Genomic DNA, 13,998 nt, shown 5'->3' with positions numbered 1-13,998 from the left:
TTGTTGGTGCAAAGGGTTTTTTAACCTGTTCCTTTATTGTTGTTCAGTAAGTTAGTGCTACTGTGCCATGGAATGGATGGAAATGCAGATGGCTCAGGGCTGCTGGCGGTTTCCCTGGATAACTGCTCGCTCCCACTGCTGTTACAGCTTCGAGAGAGGTTTCCCCGAGAGGAAGGCGGCCAATAGATCGGCGTTCCTGCCCTCCGGAGGAGAGGGCCAGCGGTCGTGGTCTGTGGAGAGAGAAAACCGAGAACATATCACTGAATAATTTTACAGTAGACAATAGACAACAGGTGCAGGAGGAGGCCATTCGGTCCTTCGAGCCAGCGCTGCCATTCAATGTGATCATGAAAGTATCCTGAGAAACATAAGATATCCCCCCCCTCATCCTTCTAAACTCCAGTGAATACAAGCCTAGTCTTTTCAATCTTTCCTCATATGACAGTCCCGCCATCCCAGGGATCAATCTGGTGAACCTACGCTGCACTGCCTCAATCACAAGGATGTCCATCCTCAAATTAGGAGACCAAAACTGTACACAATACTCCAGATGTGGTCTCACCAGAGCCCTATACAACTGCAGAAGAACCTCTTTACTCCTAATCCTCTTGTTATGGAGGCCAACATTCCATTAGCTTTCTTCACTGCCTGCTGTATCCTGTACAACAAGACAATGATCCCAAACATACTGCTAAAGCAACAGAGGAGTTTTTCAAAGCTAAAAAATGGTCAATTCTTGAGTGGCCAAGTCAATCACTCGATCTGAACCCAATTGAGCCTGCCTTTTATTTGCTGCAGAGAAAACTGAAGGGGACTAGCCCCCAAAACAAGCATAAGCTAAAGATGGCTGCAATAAAGGCCTGGCCCAGCATCACCAGAGAAGACACCCAGCAACTGGTGATGTCCATGAATCACAGACTTCAAGCGGTCATTGCATGCAAAGGATATGCAACAAAATACTAAACATGACTGGTTTCATTTACATGACATTGTTGTGTCCCAAACATTATGGTGCCCTGAAATGGGGAGACTATATATAAACACTGCTGTCATTTCTACACGGTGAAACCAAAATGTATAAAAATGGCCTGTAATAAAATCTGACAAAGTGCACTTTGACCACATGCGATTTTTTTCTATTACAAATCTCAAATTGTAGAGTACAGAGGCAAATAAATAAATGATGGGTCTTTGTCCCAAACATTATGGAGGGCACTGTACAGTGTAAATTGTCCCTAGTGTGTGCAGGATAGTATTAGTGCACGGTGATCGCTGGTCGGCGAGGATTCGATGGGCCGAAGGGCCTGTTCCGCTCTGTATATCTCTAAACTAAACCACACTACACTGTAGGTGATGGGGCTGTTTGATGGGGGAGAGGGAGAGAAGCTTGTCAATAGACAATAGGTGCAGGAGTAGAGGCCATTCGGCCCTTCGAGCCAGCACCGCCATTCAATGTGATCATGGCTGATCATCCCCAGTCAGTACCCCGTTCCTGCCTTCTCCCCATATCCTCTGACACCGCTATCTTTAAGAGACCTATCTAGCTCTCTCTTGAAAGTATCCAGAGAAACGGCCTCCACCGCCCTCTGAGGCAGAGAATTCCACAGACTCACAACTCTCTGTGTGAAAAAGTGTTTCCTCGTCTCTAAATGGCTTACTCCTTATTCTTAAACTGTGGCCCCTGGTTCTGGACTCCCCCAACATCGGGAACATGTTTCCTGCCTCTAGTGTGTCCAAGCCCTTAACAATCTTATATGTTTCAATAGATCTCCTCTCATCCTCCTAAACTCCAGACCGTACAAGCCCAGCTGCTCCATTCTCTCAGCATATGACAGTCCCGCCATCCCGGGAATTAACCTGGTGAACCTACGCTGCACTCCCTCAATAGCAAGAATGTCCTTCCTCAAATTAGGGGACCAAAACTGCACACAATACTCCAGGTGTGGTCTCACTAGGGCTCTGTACAACTGCAGAAAGACCTCTTTGCTCCTATACTCAATTCCTCTTGTTATGAAGGCCAACATGCCATTGGCTTTCTTCACTGCCTGCTGTACCTGCACGCTTACTTTCATAGACTGATGGACAAGGCCCCCCAGATCCCGTTGTACTTCTCCTTTTCCCAACTTGACGCCATTGTCCTTACCAGGAATGTTCCAGGGGCTGTGGTAGAGACTTTGTCCGCCATCCACCCTCACCGTCTCACCGGTGATGAACGAGGCAGCGGGTGAAAGCAAAAAGCAAACGACAGGAGCGACCTGCAACCGGAGAGAACGAGGTTCAGATTTGCTTATTGTCCCGTGTACCGAGGTACAGTGACAAGCTACTGTTGCGCGCTAACCAGTCAGCGGAAAGACAATACGTGATTACAATCGAGCCGTCCACAGTGTGTATGGTGTCAGATGATCTGTAGAAAGGTAGTGGGCTAAAAGGCATGTTTCCGCACTGTATCTCTGCAGCTGTCCGTACATCGTGCATAGATAGAGTGGATGTGGAGAGGATGTTTCCACTAGTGGGAGAGTCTAGGACCAAAGGGCACAGCCTCAGAATAAATGGACGTTCTGTAAATCAGCATCTGCAGTCCTTTTCTACACATACTCCTTCGGGAAGGAGATGAGGAGGAATCTCTTTAGCCAGAGGGTGGTGAATCTGTGGAGGCCACAAGTCATTTAATATTCTTAAGGCGGAGATAGATAGATTCTTGGTTAGTGCGGGTGTCAGGGGTTATGGGGAGAAGGCAGGAGAACGGGGTTAGGAGGGAGAGATAGATCAGCCGTGTTGTTTAAGAAAGAACTGTAGATGCTGGAAAATCGAAGGTGGACAAAAATGCTGGAGAAACTCAGCAGGTGAGGCAGCATCTATGGAGCGAAGGAAATAGACGATGTTTCGGGCCGAAACGTTGCCTATTTTGTTCGCTCCATAGATGCTGCCTCACCTGCTGAGTTTCTCCAGCACTGATGTCTATCTTCATATATAGTTTAGTTTAGAGATACATAGAAACATAGAAATTAGGTGCAGGAGTAGGCCATTCGGCCCTTCGAGCCTGCACCGCCATTCAATATGATCATGGCTGATCATCCAACTCAGTATCCCGTACCTGCCTTCTCTCCATACCCCCTGATCCCCTTAGCCAGAAGGGCCACATCTAACTCCCTCTTAAATATAGCCAATGAACTGGCCTCAACTACCCTCTGTGGCAGAGAGTTCCAGAGATTCACCACTCTCTGTGTGAAAAAAAATTCTTCTCATCTCGGTTTTAAAGGATTTCCCCCTTATCCTTAAGCTGTGACCCCTTGTCCTGGACTTCCCCAACATCGGGAACAATCTTCCTGCATCTAGCCTGTCCAACCCCTTAAGATGCTGCTCAGAAACAGGCCCTTCGGCTCACCGAGTCCGTACCGACCAGCGATCCCCGCACACTAACACTATCCTACTTCGATAGATCAGCCATGATTGAATGGTGGACCGGATGGGCCGAATGGCCTAATTCTGCCCCCTACGTCTTATGGTCTTAGGGACTCGACCGGCCAGCACAAAAACACATCTTGTCACGGCATCTCAGTAGACTTGGCAACAATAGCCAGTGCCAACACGTCACTCAGACGAGGAGAACTCACCTCCTCTGGGACTCCCAACCTCTTCGCTGGGATCTTCGGGATGTTACTCTTGAACAAACTGGGCCCTAGTTCCTTGTAGTTTGCCACTGCTGACTCAGAAAAAATGATTCCCTGTGAGGGAAACGTTTAGTGTAGTTATACAGTGCAGAAACATAGAATAATAGGTGCCGGGGTAGGCCAATCCGACCTTATTAATTTTGGTGGCAAAAACAGGAAAGCAGACTATTATCTAAATGGTGGCCGATTAGGAAAAGGGGAGATGCAGCGAGACCTGGGTGTCATGGTACACCAGTCATTGAAAGTAGGCATGCAGGTGCAGCAGGCAGTGAAGAAAGCGAATGGTATGTTAGCTTTCATAGCAAAAGGATTTGAGTATAGGAGCAGGGAGGTTCTACTGCAGTTGTACAGGGTCTTGGTGAGACCACACCTGGAGTATTGCGTACAGTTTTGGTCTCCAAATCTGAGGAAGGACATTATTGCCATAGAGGGAGTGCCAAGAAGGTTCACCAGACTGATTCCTGGGATGTCAGGACTGTCTTATGAAGAAAGACTGGATAGACTTGGTTTATACTCTCTAGAATTTAGGAGATTGAGAGGGGATCTTATAGAAACTTACAAAATCCTTAAGGGGTTGGACAGGCTAGATGCAGGAAGATTGCTCCCGATGTTGGGGAAGTCCACGACAAGGGGTCACAGCTTAAGGATAAGGGAGAAATCCTTTAAAACCGAGATGAGAAGAACTTTTTTTCACACAGAGAGTGGTGAATCTCTGGAACTCTCTGCCGCAGAGGGTAGTTGAGGCCAGTTCATTGGCTATAGTTAAGAGGGAGTTAGATGTGGCCCTTGTGGCTAAGGGGATCAGAGGGTATGGAGAGAAGGCAGGTACGGGATACTGAGTCGGATGATCAGCCATGATCATATTGAATGGCGGTGCAGGCTCGAAGGGCCGAATGGCCTACTCCTGCACCTAATTTCTATGTTTCTATGTTTAAGAAGGAACTGCAGATGCTGGAAAAATCGAAGGTAGACAAAAATGCTGGAGAAACTCAGCGGGTGAGGCAGCATCTGTGGAGCGAAGGAATAGGTGACGTTTCGGGTCGAGACCCGGAAGGGTCTCGACCCGAAACGTCGCCTATTCCTTCAAGACACAAGGGTCTCGACCCGAAACGTCACCTATTCCTTCGCTCCATAGATTGCGGCCCTTATTAATTGGTTCATTGGCTTTGGTAATTCACAGGGAATCTTATAGTTTCAGAATCAGCACCTTTTTCCGCGCTGTATCTCTGGATACAGACTCTAGTCTGGGCAGCTGGTGGTTAGGATTGCATCTGGGATTTGGGGTGGAGTGCCAGCCGGCGGGAGGTGTGGGGGGGGGTGACGGAGCGAGGGGGGGAATAACTCACCGGTGCCACTGCATTGATCCGCACTCCACTGTCGGCCCACTCGATGGCCAGGCTCTTGGTGAGATTGTCCACGGCTGATCTTGCTGCTCCTGTGTGACTGGGGGGAGGGGAGAGGGGCGGGGGGCAGAATACAGCTATAGTTACAGGTCGACCTCAAACACCCAGAACTTCAAGAGTCCTATCATCGTTAGTTTAGCTTTAGAGTTATTTTATCCAGGGAGGAACTGCAGATGCTAGTTTACAGATGCTGGAAAATAGGCACAAAATGCTGGCGTAACTCAGCGGGGACAGGCAGCATCTCTGGAGAGAAGGAATGGGTGACGTTTCGGGTCGAGGCCCTTCTATCGAGGGGATCTATCGCAGTCGCTGCCTCAAAAAGGCTGGCAGCATCATCAAGGACCCACACCATCCTGGCCACACACTCATCTCCCTGCTACCTTCAGGTAGAAGGTACAGGAGCCTGAAGACTGCAACGACCAGGTTCAGGAATAGCTACTTCCCCACAGCCATCAGGCTATTAAACTCAACTCAAACAAAACTCTGAACATTAATAGCCCATTATCAGTTTATTTGCACTTTATCTGTTTATTTATTCTTGTGTGTATATATTTATACAATGGTATATGGACACGCTGATCTGTTCTGTATTCATGCCTACTATGTTCTGTTGTGCTGAAGCAAAACAAGAATTTCATTGTCCTATCAGGGACACATGACAATAAACTCTCTTGAATCTTCTGAGTCTGAAGATGGGTCTCGACCCGAAACATTACCCATTCCTTCTATCCAGGAATACTGCCAGTCCAGCATTTTGTATCTATCTTAGTTTAGTGTTAGTCTAGTGTTAGTTTGTTCGGTTGAAGTTTTTGTTTGCTTTGGTTTGTTGCAAGCCAACCAGTCAGCGGAAAGACAATACATCGAGCCGTCCACAGTGTACAGATACAGGATAAAGGGAATAATGTTTAGTGCAAGGTAAAGCCAGCAAAGTCCGATCAAGGATAGTCCGAGGGTCACCAATGAGGTGGATGGGAGGTCAGGACCGCTCTCTAGTTGGTGAGAGGACGGTTCAGTTGCCTGATAACAGCCGGGAAGAAACTGTCCCTGAATCTGGAGGTGTGTGTGTGCGTTGGTTTTCACACTTCTGTACCTCTTGCCCGATGGGAGAGGGGAGAAGAGGGAGTGACCGGGGGTGAGACTGGTCCTTGATGATGCTGCTGGCCTTGCCGAGGCAGCGTGAGGTGTAGATGGAGGCGATGGAAGGGAGGTTGGTTGTGTGTGTGTGACGGTCTGGGCTGCGTCCACAATTCGTTTAAGTATAAAGTTTAAGTTTGGTTTAGTTGAAGAAGGAACTGCAAATGCTGGATTAAACCACAGATAGACACAACAGGCTGGAGTAACTCAGTGGGTCAGGCAGCATCTCTGGAGAAAAGGAATTGGTGATGTTTCAGTCTGAAGAAGGGTCTCAACCCAAAACGTCATCTATTCCTTCTCTCCAGAGATGTCCCACTGAGTCGCTCCAGCATTTTGTGTCTATCTTTAGTTTACTGTATTGTCCACGTCCCCGTGCATGCAGGGTGCCCCCGGGTGTCACCAGCCGCCCCCCCTCCCCCCCCCAGCCACTCACGCCATCCCCGGGAACCCCTTCCACATGTCCGCTACTATGTTGACGATGGAACCGCCGTTGTCTCTCATCCACGAGCGATACACTGCAACGGAGAGAGCACAGAGCGAGCGTTAGGGAGGGGAAAGAGGCGTCACGTCACGGTGGTGCAGCGGGTAGAGCTGCTGCCTCACAGCGCCAGAGACCCGGGTTCAATCCCGACTTCAGTACTGTCTGTACGGAGTTTGCACGTTCTCCCCGTGACCATGTGGGTTTCCTCCGGGTGCTCCGGTTTCCTCCCACACTCCATTGCCAAATTTGCTGAAGATAAGACACAAAATGCTGGAGTAACTCAGCGGGACAGGCAGCATCTCTGGAGCGAAGGAATGGGCGACGTTTCGGGTCGAGACCCTTCTTCAGACTGATGTCAGGGGAGGGGGTGGGATAGAGGTAGAATGTAGTCGGAGACAGGAAAACTGGTGGGAGAACTGGGATGGGGAAGGGGATGGAGAGAGAGGGAAAGCAAGGGGCTATCTGAAGTTAGAGAAGTCAATGTTCATACCGCTGGGGTGTAAACTACCCGAGCCAAATATGAGGTATTGCTCCTCCAATTTGCGGTGGGACTCACTCTGACAATGGAGGAGGCCCAGGACAGAAAGGTCAGATTGAGAATGGGAGGGGGAGTTGAAGTGCTGAGCCACCGGGAGATCAGGCTGGTTAAGACAGACTGAGCGGAGGTGTTGGGCGAAACGATCGCCGAGCCTGCGCTTGGTCTCACCGATGTAGAGAAGTTAGAAACATAGAAATTAGGTGCAGGAGTAGGCCATTCGGCCCTTCGAGCCTGCACCGCCATTCAATATGATCATGGCTGATCATCCAACTCAGTATCCCGTACCTGCCTTCTCTCCATACCCTCTGATCCCCTTAGCTACAAGGGCCACATCCAACTCCCTCTTAAATATAGCCAATGAACTGGCCTCGACTACCCTCTGTGGCAGAGAGTTCCAGAGATTCACCACTGTCTGTGTGAAAAAAGTTCTTCTCATCTCGGTTTTAAAGGATTTCCCCCTTATCCTTAAGCTGTGACCCCTTGTCCTGGGCTTCCCCAACATCGGGAGCAATCTTCCTGCATCTAGCCTATCCAACCCCTTAAGAATTTTGTAAGTTTCTATAAGATCCCCTCTCAATCTCCTAAATTCTAGAGAGTATAAACCAAGTCTATCCAGTCTTTCTTCATAAGACAGTCCTGACATCCCAGGAATCAATCTGGTGAACCTTCTCTGCACTCCCTCTATGGCAATAATGTCCTTCCTCAGATTTGGAGACTAAAAACTGTACGCAATACTCCAGGTGTGGTCTCACCAAGACCCTGTACAACTGCAGTAGAACCTCCCTGCTCCTATACTCAAATCCTTTTGCTATGAAAGTTGACACCTGGAACAGCGGATACAGTCGATGAGGTTGGAGGAGGTGCAGGTGAACCTCTGCCTCACCTGGAAAGACTTTTTGGGATGGGGTGGGGGGGGGAGAGGTCTATGTATCTATGTAACTACCTTCCCGGCAGCAGAGGAAGGTCCCGGTGAGGTTGGTCTCGATGACGGCGTTCCAGCCCTTGGTGCTGATGTCCGCGGCAGGGCTGGGGAACTGCCCACCGCCGTTGTTGACCAGGTAGTCGATACGGCCGTGTAGAGCCAACACCTGCTGCATCAGGCTCTTCACCTGCCCGGCACACAACACCACAACAAACCGTCAGGCAAGGAGTGCCAGGTGCTGCTGTACACCAGAGGCCGACACAAACAACGTCATCAGTGATAGCATGAGCACCATTCAATCGTGGCTGATCTATCTCTCCCTCCTAACCCCATTCTCCTGCTTTCTCCCCATAACCTCTGACACCCATACTAATCTGACACCTGTACTAATCTACGAGCCTAGGGCTAACTGGATGTATTCCGCTAGCCCATATATAGCAATTAGGGATAGCGGAATCAGGGGATATGGGGAGAAGGCAGGAACGGGGTACTGATTTTGGATGATCAGCCATGATCATATTGAATGGTGGTGCTGGCTCGAAGGGCCGAATGGCTTCTCCCCATCACCTCTGACGCCCTTACTAATCAAGAATCTATCTCTGCCTTAAAAATACCCATTGACTTGGCCTCCACAGCTGTCTGTGGCAAAGAATTCCACAGATTCACCACCCCTGACTGTGCACCCCAGCGGTATGAACATTGACTTCTCCAATTTCAGGTGGCCCCTGCTTTCTCCCTCCTTCCCCTCCCCAGCTCTCCTACAGCCCATTGTCTCCGCCTCTTCCATTTCCCCCCCGCCCATCAGTGGACCCCACATCTCGACCGGAAACGTCGCCTGTTCCTTCGCTCCATAGATGCTGCCTCACCCGCTGAGTTCCTCCAGCATTTTTGTCTACCAAAGAAATTCCTTCTCATCTCCTTACTATAGGAACGTCCTTTAATTCTGAGGCTGTGACCTCTAGTCCTCGACTCTCCCACTAGTGGAAATACCCTCTCCACACCCTCTCCACACCCACTCCATCCTAGAAGTTCAGCGGGTCAGGCAGCATCTGTGGAGAACATGGATAGGTGATGAAATTCTGTCTGAAGAAGGGTCCTGACCCAAAACGTCACCTTATCCAGATTCTCCAGCGCAAGTTACAACAAACCTTCACGCTCGAGTTGGTTAGGTCGAGATTCGTCATCTACCTGTACAAAATCATGAGATTTTCCCCGTGACCTGCGTGGGTTTTCTCCGGGTGCTCCGGTTTCCTCCCACACTCCAAAGTCGTGCAGGTTTGTAGGTTAATTGGCTTAGTGTACATGTAAATTGTCCCTAGTGTGTGTGTAGGATAGTGTTAGTGTGCAGGGATTGCTGGTCGGTGCAGACTCGGTGGGCCGAAGGGCCTGTTTCTGCGCTGTATCTCTAAACTAAACTCAATATGAAGATAGACAAGGGGCTAGTGGAGTCAGGGGATATGGGGAGAAGGCAGGCACGGGTTATTGATTGGGGACGATCAGCCATGATCACAATGAATGGCGGTGCTGGCTCGAAGGGCCGAAGGGCCGAATGGCCTCCTCCTGCACCTATTGTCTATTGAAACGTCACCCACACCTATGTTTCTATGCTTCTAAAAGTGCTGGAGAAACTCAGCGGGTGTGCCAGCATCTATGGAGCGAAGGAAAGAGGCGACATTTCGGCCGAAATCCTTCCTCAGGCATTTAGGCCCGAAACGTTGCCTATTTCCTTCGCTCCATAGATGCTGCCTCACCCGCTGAGTTTCTCCAGCACTTTTGTCTACCTTCGATTTTACAGCATCTGCAGTTCCTTCTTAAATAAACTATATATGATGAGCGTTCCTCCCACACTCCAAAGTCGTGCAGGTTTGTAGGTTAATTAGCTTTGGTATAATTGAGTGTGTGAGAGTGTGTGTGTGTGTGTGTGTGAGTGTGTGTGAGTGTGTGTGTGTGTGAGTGTGTGTGTGAGTGTGTGTGTGTGTGTGTGTGTGTGTGTGTGAGAGTGTGTGCGTGTGTGGGTGTGTGAGTGTGTGTGTGTTTGTGTGTGTGTGTGTGTGTGTGTGTGTGTGTGTGTGTGTGTGTGTGTGTGTGTGTGTGTGTGTGTGTGTGTGTGTGTGTGTGTGTGTGAGTATGTGTGTGTGTGTGAGAGTGTGTGTAGTGTGCGGGGATCGCTGGTTTCCACGCTGTGCCTCTGAACTAAACACAAGGCACAGAGGAGAATGCTGGAGATAAAGTCACTTCCTTACTTCATCCTCCTTGCGGATGTTGCACTGGACAGGGGTCACCGTGGCGGGGTTGGAGGCGGGCAGAGCCGCTGAGAGTCGCTGCGCTGCTTCAGTCAGTCGCTCCATCCTGCGGGACGCGATCACCACGTTACATTCTGGGGACGTGAAATGTGGTCAGTGTGTGGACAGTGGACAGCACCAGCTGCAGTAGCAACAGCACAGGTGGGACTGGGCAGGACTGAGGGAGCGCCGCCCGGACAGGGGGTGGGGGAGTGAGGGAGCCACTCGGACAGTGAGGGAACGCCGCATTGTGGGGCCCTCATCCTCTCTCCCATCCTCTTTTCCCCCCTCTCCATCTCCCTCCTCCCCTCCCACCCCATCCACCACCCCTCTTCACCCCAATCTCCCCCCACCCCCTCTCTCTCTGGCACCACTCCCCGCTACCCTCCCCCTCTCTCCCCCCTCATATCTCCTCTCATCCCCTCTCCTCCTCCCCTTCATCCCCTCTCTCCTCCGCTTCCACCCCCTACTGGGGGGGGGGGGGGGGGGGAGTGAGGGAGCGCCGCGCTGTGTGGGGGGGGGGGGGGGGGGGGAGTGAGGGAGCCGCGGTGTGTGTGGGGGGGGGGGGGGGGGAGGGGTGGGGGGGGGGGGGGGGGGGGGGGGAGGGAGGGAGCGCCGCGCCGTCCTGTGTGTGGGGGGGGGGGGAGTGAGGGAGCGCCGCGCTCTGCTGTGTGTGTGGGGGGGGGGGGGGGAGTGAGGGAGCGCCGCGCTGTGTGTGGGGGGTGGGGTGTGGGTGGGGGGGGTGGGAGTGGGGGGGGGGGGGAGTGAGGGGGGGGGCCGCGGAGTGAGGGAGCGCCGCGTGTGTGGTGGGGGGGGGGGGGGGGGGGTGGGGGGGGGGGGGGGGGGGGTGGGGGGGTGGGGGGGGGGGGGGGGGAGTGGGGGGGGGTGGTGGGGGGGAGAGGGGGGGGGGGTAGGGGGGGGGGGGGAGTGAGGGGAGCGCCGCGCTGTGTGTGTGGGGGGGGGGGGGGGGGGGGAGTGAGGGAGCGCCGCGCTGTGTGTGGTGGGGGGAGTGATTGAGTGAATGAGGGAGCGCCGCGCTGTGTGTGTGAAGGGGAGGGAGGGGGCGCCGCGCGGGAGGGAGGGGGGAAGGGGGGGGGAGTGAGGGAGCGCGCGCGTGTGTGTGGGGGGGGGGGGGAGTGAGAGGGAGCGGAGCGCGTTGTGTGTGGGGGGGGGGGGGGGGGGAGGAGGGGCGGGGGGGGGGGGGGGGGGGGGGGGGGGGTGGGGTGGGTGGGGGGGGGGGGGGTGAAGGGGGGGGGGGGGGGGGGACAGTGAGGGAGCGCCGCGCTGTGTATGGGGGGGGGGGAGTGAGGGAGCGCGCGCGCTGTGTGTGTGTGGGGGGGGGGGGGGGGGGGGGACAGGGGGGGAGAGAGGGGGGTGAGGGTGGGGGAGGGGGGGGGGGGGGAGGGAGGGAGGGAGCGCCGCGTGTGTGTGTGTGGGGGGGGGGGGGGGGGGGAGTGAGGGAGCGCCGCGCTGTGTGTGTGGGGGGGGGGGGGAGGGAGGGAGCGAGGCGGGAGTGGGTGTGTGTGGGGGGGGGGGGGGGGGGAGTGAGGGAGCGACGCGCTGTGTGTGTGTGGGGGGGGGGGGGGGAGGAGGGAGCGCGCTGTGTGTGGGGGGGGGGGGGGGGGGAGGGGGAGCGCCGCGCTGTGTGTGGGGGGGGGGGGGGGGAGTGAGGGAGCGCCGCACTGTGTGTGTGGGGGGGGGGGAGTGAGGGAGCGCCGGGGGTGTGTGGGGGGGGGGGAGTGAGGGAGCGCCGCGCTGTGTGGGAGGGGGGGTGTGTGGGGTGGAGGGGGGGGGGGGGGGGAGGGTTGTTTTTTGGGGGGGGGGGGGGGGGGGGGGGGGGGGGGTTGGGGGGGGGGTGGTGGGGGGGACAGGGAGGGGGGGGGAGGGGGTGCGGGGGGGGGGGGGGGGGAGGGATTTGTGGTGGGGGGGGGGGGGGGGGGGGAGGGAGGGAGCGCCGCGCTGTGTGTGGGGGGGGGGGGGGGGGAGGGAGGGAGGGGAGCGCGCTGTGTGTGTGGGGGGGGGGGGGGGGGGGGGAGAGTGAGGGAGCGCGCGCGCCTGTGTGTGTGGGGGGGGGGGGGGGGGGGGGAGGGAGCGAGCGCCGCGTGTGTGTGGGGGGGGGGGGGGGGAGGGGGAGTGAGGGAGCGCCGCGCTGTGGGGCAGGGATGAGGGAGCGCCGCGCGGTGGGAGGAGCGGGGGTGAGGGAGCGCCGCGCTGTGTGTGTGTGGGGGGGGGGGGGGGGAGTGAGGGAGCGAGCGCGCTGTGTGTGTGTGGGGGGGGGGGGGGGGGAGTGAGGGAGCGCCGCTCGCTGTGTGTGGGGGGGGGGGGGGGGGAGTGAGGAGGGAGCGCCGCGCTGTGTGTGTGTAGAGAGAGGGGGTGAGAGTGAGTGAGTGAGGGAGGGAGCGCCGCGCTGTGTGTGGGGGGGGGGGGGGGGGAGGGGTGACGTGGGGGCGGGGGGGAGGCAGGAGGTGGAGAGGTGGGGAGGGGGGCGGGGGGGGGGGGAGGGAGGGGCGGGGGGGCGCTGGGGGGGGGGGGGGGGGGGGGGGGGAGGGGGGAGGGCCGCGCCGCGCTGTGTGTGTGTGGGAGGGGGGGGGGGGGGAGTGAGGGAGCGCCGCGCTGTGTGTGTGTGTGGGGGGGGGAGGGGCCGTACCCAGGCCCAGTAGCTGCGCCGCCACCGCGGCCCCGATGCCGCTCCCGCCGCCCGTTACCACCGCAACCATCGCCGCCGCCATCTTGCCCACGGGTCACGTGTCACTCGTGTCACGTGTGACGCCGTTGACGGGACGGAGGGCGGGGCTTCCCCGCTAGTGACGTCACAGCTCATCCTGGGCGGAGGGAATCCCCTGATGAGGTCACAGAGTCTGGCTGCAGTTCCCAGGTAGCGAAAGCTAAAAATTCTAAGGGGTTGGACAGGCTAGATGCAGGAAGATTGTTCCCGATGTTGGGGAAGTCCAGGACAAGGGGAAGCTCCAGGACAAGGGAAATCACTGGAGTGGGCTTAAGCCTGCACCGCCATTCAAATGATCATGGCTGATCATCCAATCAGTACTGACTTTAAAACCGAGATGAGAAGAACTTTTTTCACACAGAGAGTGGTGAATCTCTGGAACTCTCTGCCACAGAGGGTAGTTGAGGCCAGTTCATTGGCTATATTTAAGAGGGAGTTAGATGTGGCCCTTTGTGCTAAGGGGATCAGGGGGTATGGAGAGAAGGCAGGTACGGGATACTGAGTTGGATGATCAGCCATGATCATATTGAATGGCGGTGCAGGCTCGAAGGGCCGAATGGCCTACTCCTGCACCTAATTTCTATGTTTCTATGGACAAAATACCCGGATGATTTCGGGTTTCGGGCCGGATCCGGCCCGTGGGCCGTAGGTTGCCGACCCCTGTCCTAAATGTTATAGAAACATAGAAAATAGGTGCAGCAGTAGGCCATTCGGTGAACTGGTTACAAAAGGGGATGGGGAAGCAGACCAACACGGGGAGTGATGGGGAGCAGCAGCAGCAGGTACTAGAACAGCAATCACTTTAAAGTTCAATGGAGCGGAGTCAGGACCCTGGAGTGCCG

General features: G+C 55.1%; 1 protein-coding gene across 1 annotated transcript; it reads right to left on the bottom strand.

Annotated features, from left to right (window-relative positions):
* pecr (peroxisomal trans-2-enoyl-CoA reductase) lies at positions 1-13,210 on the bottom strand. The gene is made up of 8 exons (XM_055631958.1): positions 13,079-13,210; positions 10,393-10,526; positions 8,171-8,336; positions 6,642-6,723; positions 5,018-5,114; positions 3,615-3,725; positions 2,144-2,255; positions 1-230 (listed from the first exon to the last, which is right to left on the bottom strand). Exons 1-8 carry the CDS (start codon positions 13,158-13,160, stop codon positions 142-144), a joined length of 873 nt encoding a protein of 290 aa, XP_055487933.1. The 5' UTR covers positions 13,161-13,210; the 3' UTR covers positions 1-141.
* Between the last annotated feature and the right edge of the window lie 788 nt (positions 13,211-13,998).

The sequence above is a fragment of the Leucoraja erinacea genome, unplaced genomic scaffold (assembly GCF_028641065.1).
Source record: "Leucoraja erinacea ecotype New England unplaced genomic scaffold, Leri_hhj_1 Leri_97S, whole genome shotgun sequence".
Lineage (NCBI taxonomy): Eukaryota > Metazoa > Chordata > Chondrichthyes > Rajiformes > Rajidae > Leucoraja > Leucoraja erinaceus.
Note: the sequence above shows the minus strand (reverse complement) of the source record. Positions and strands in the feature narration are given on the sequence as shown.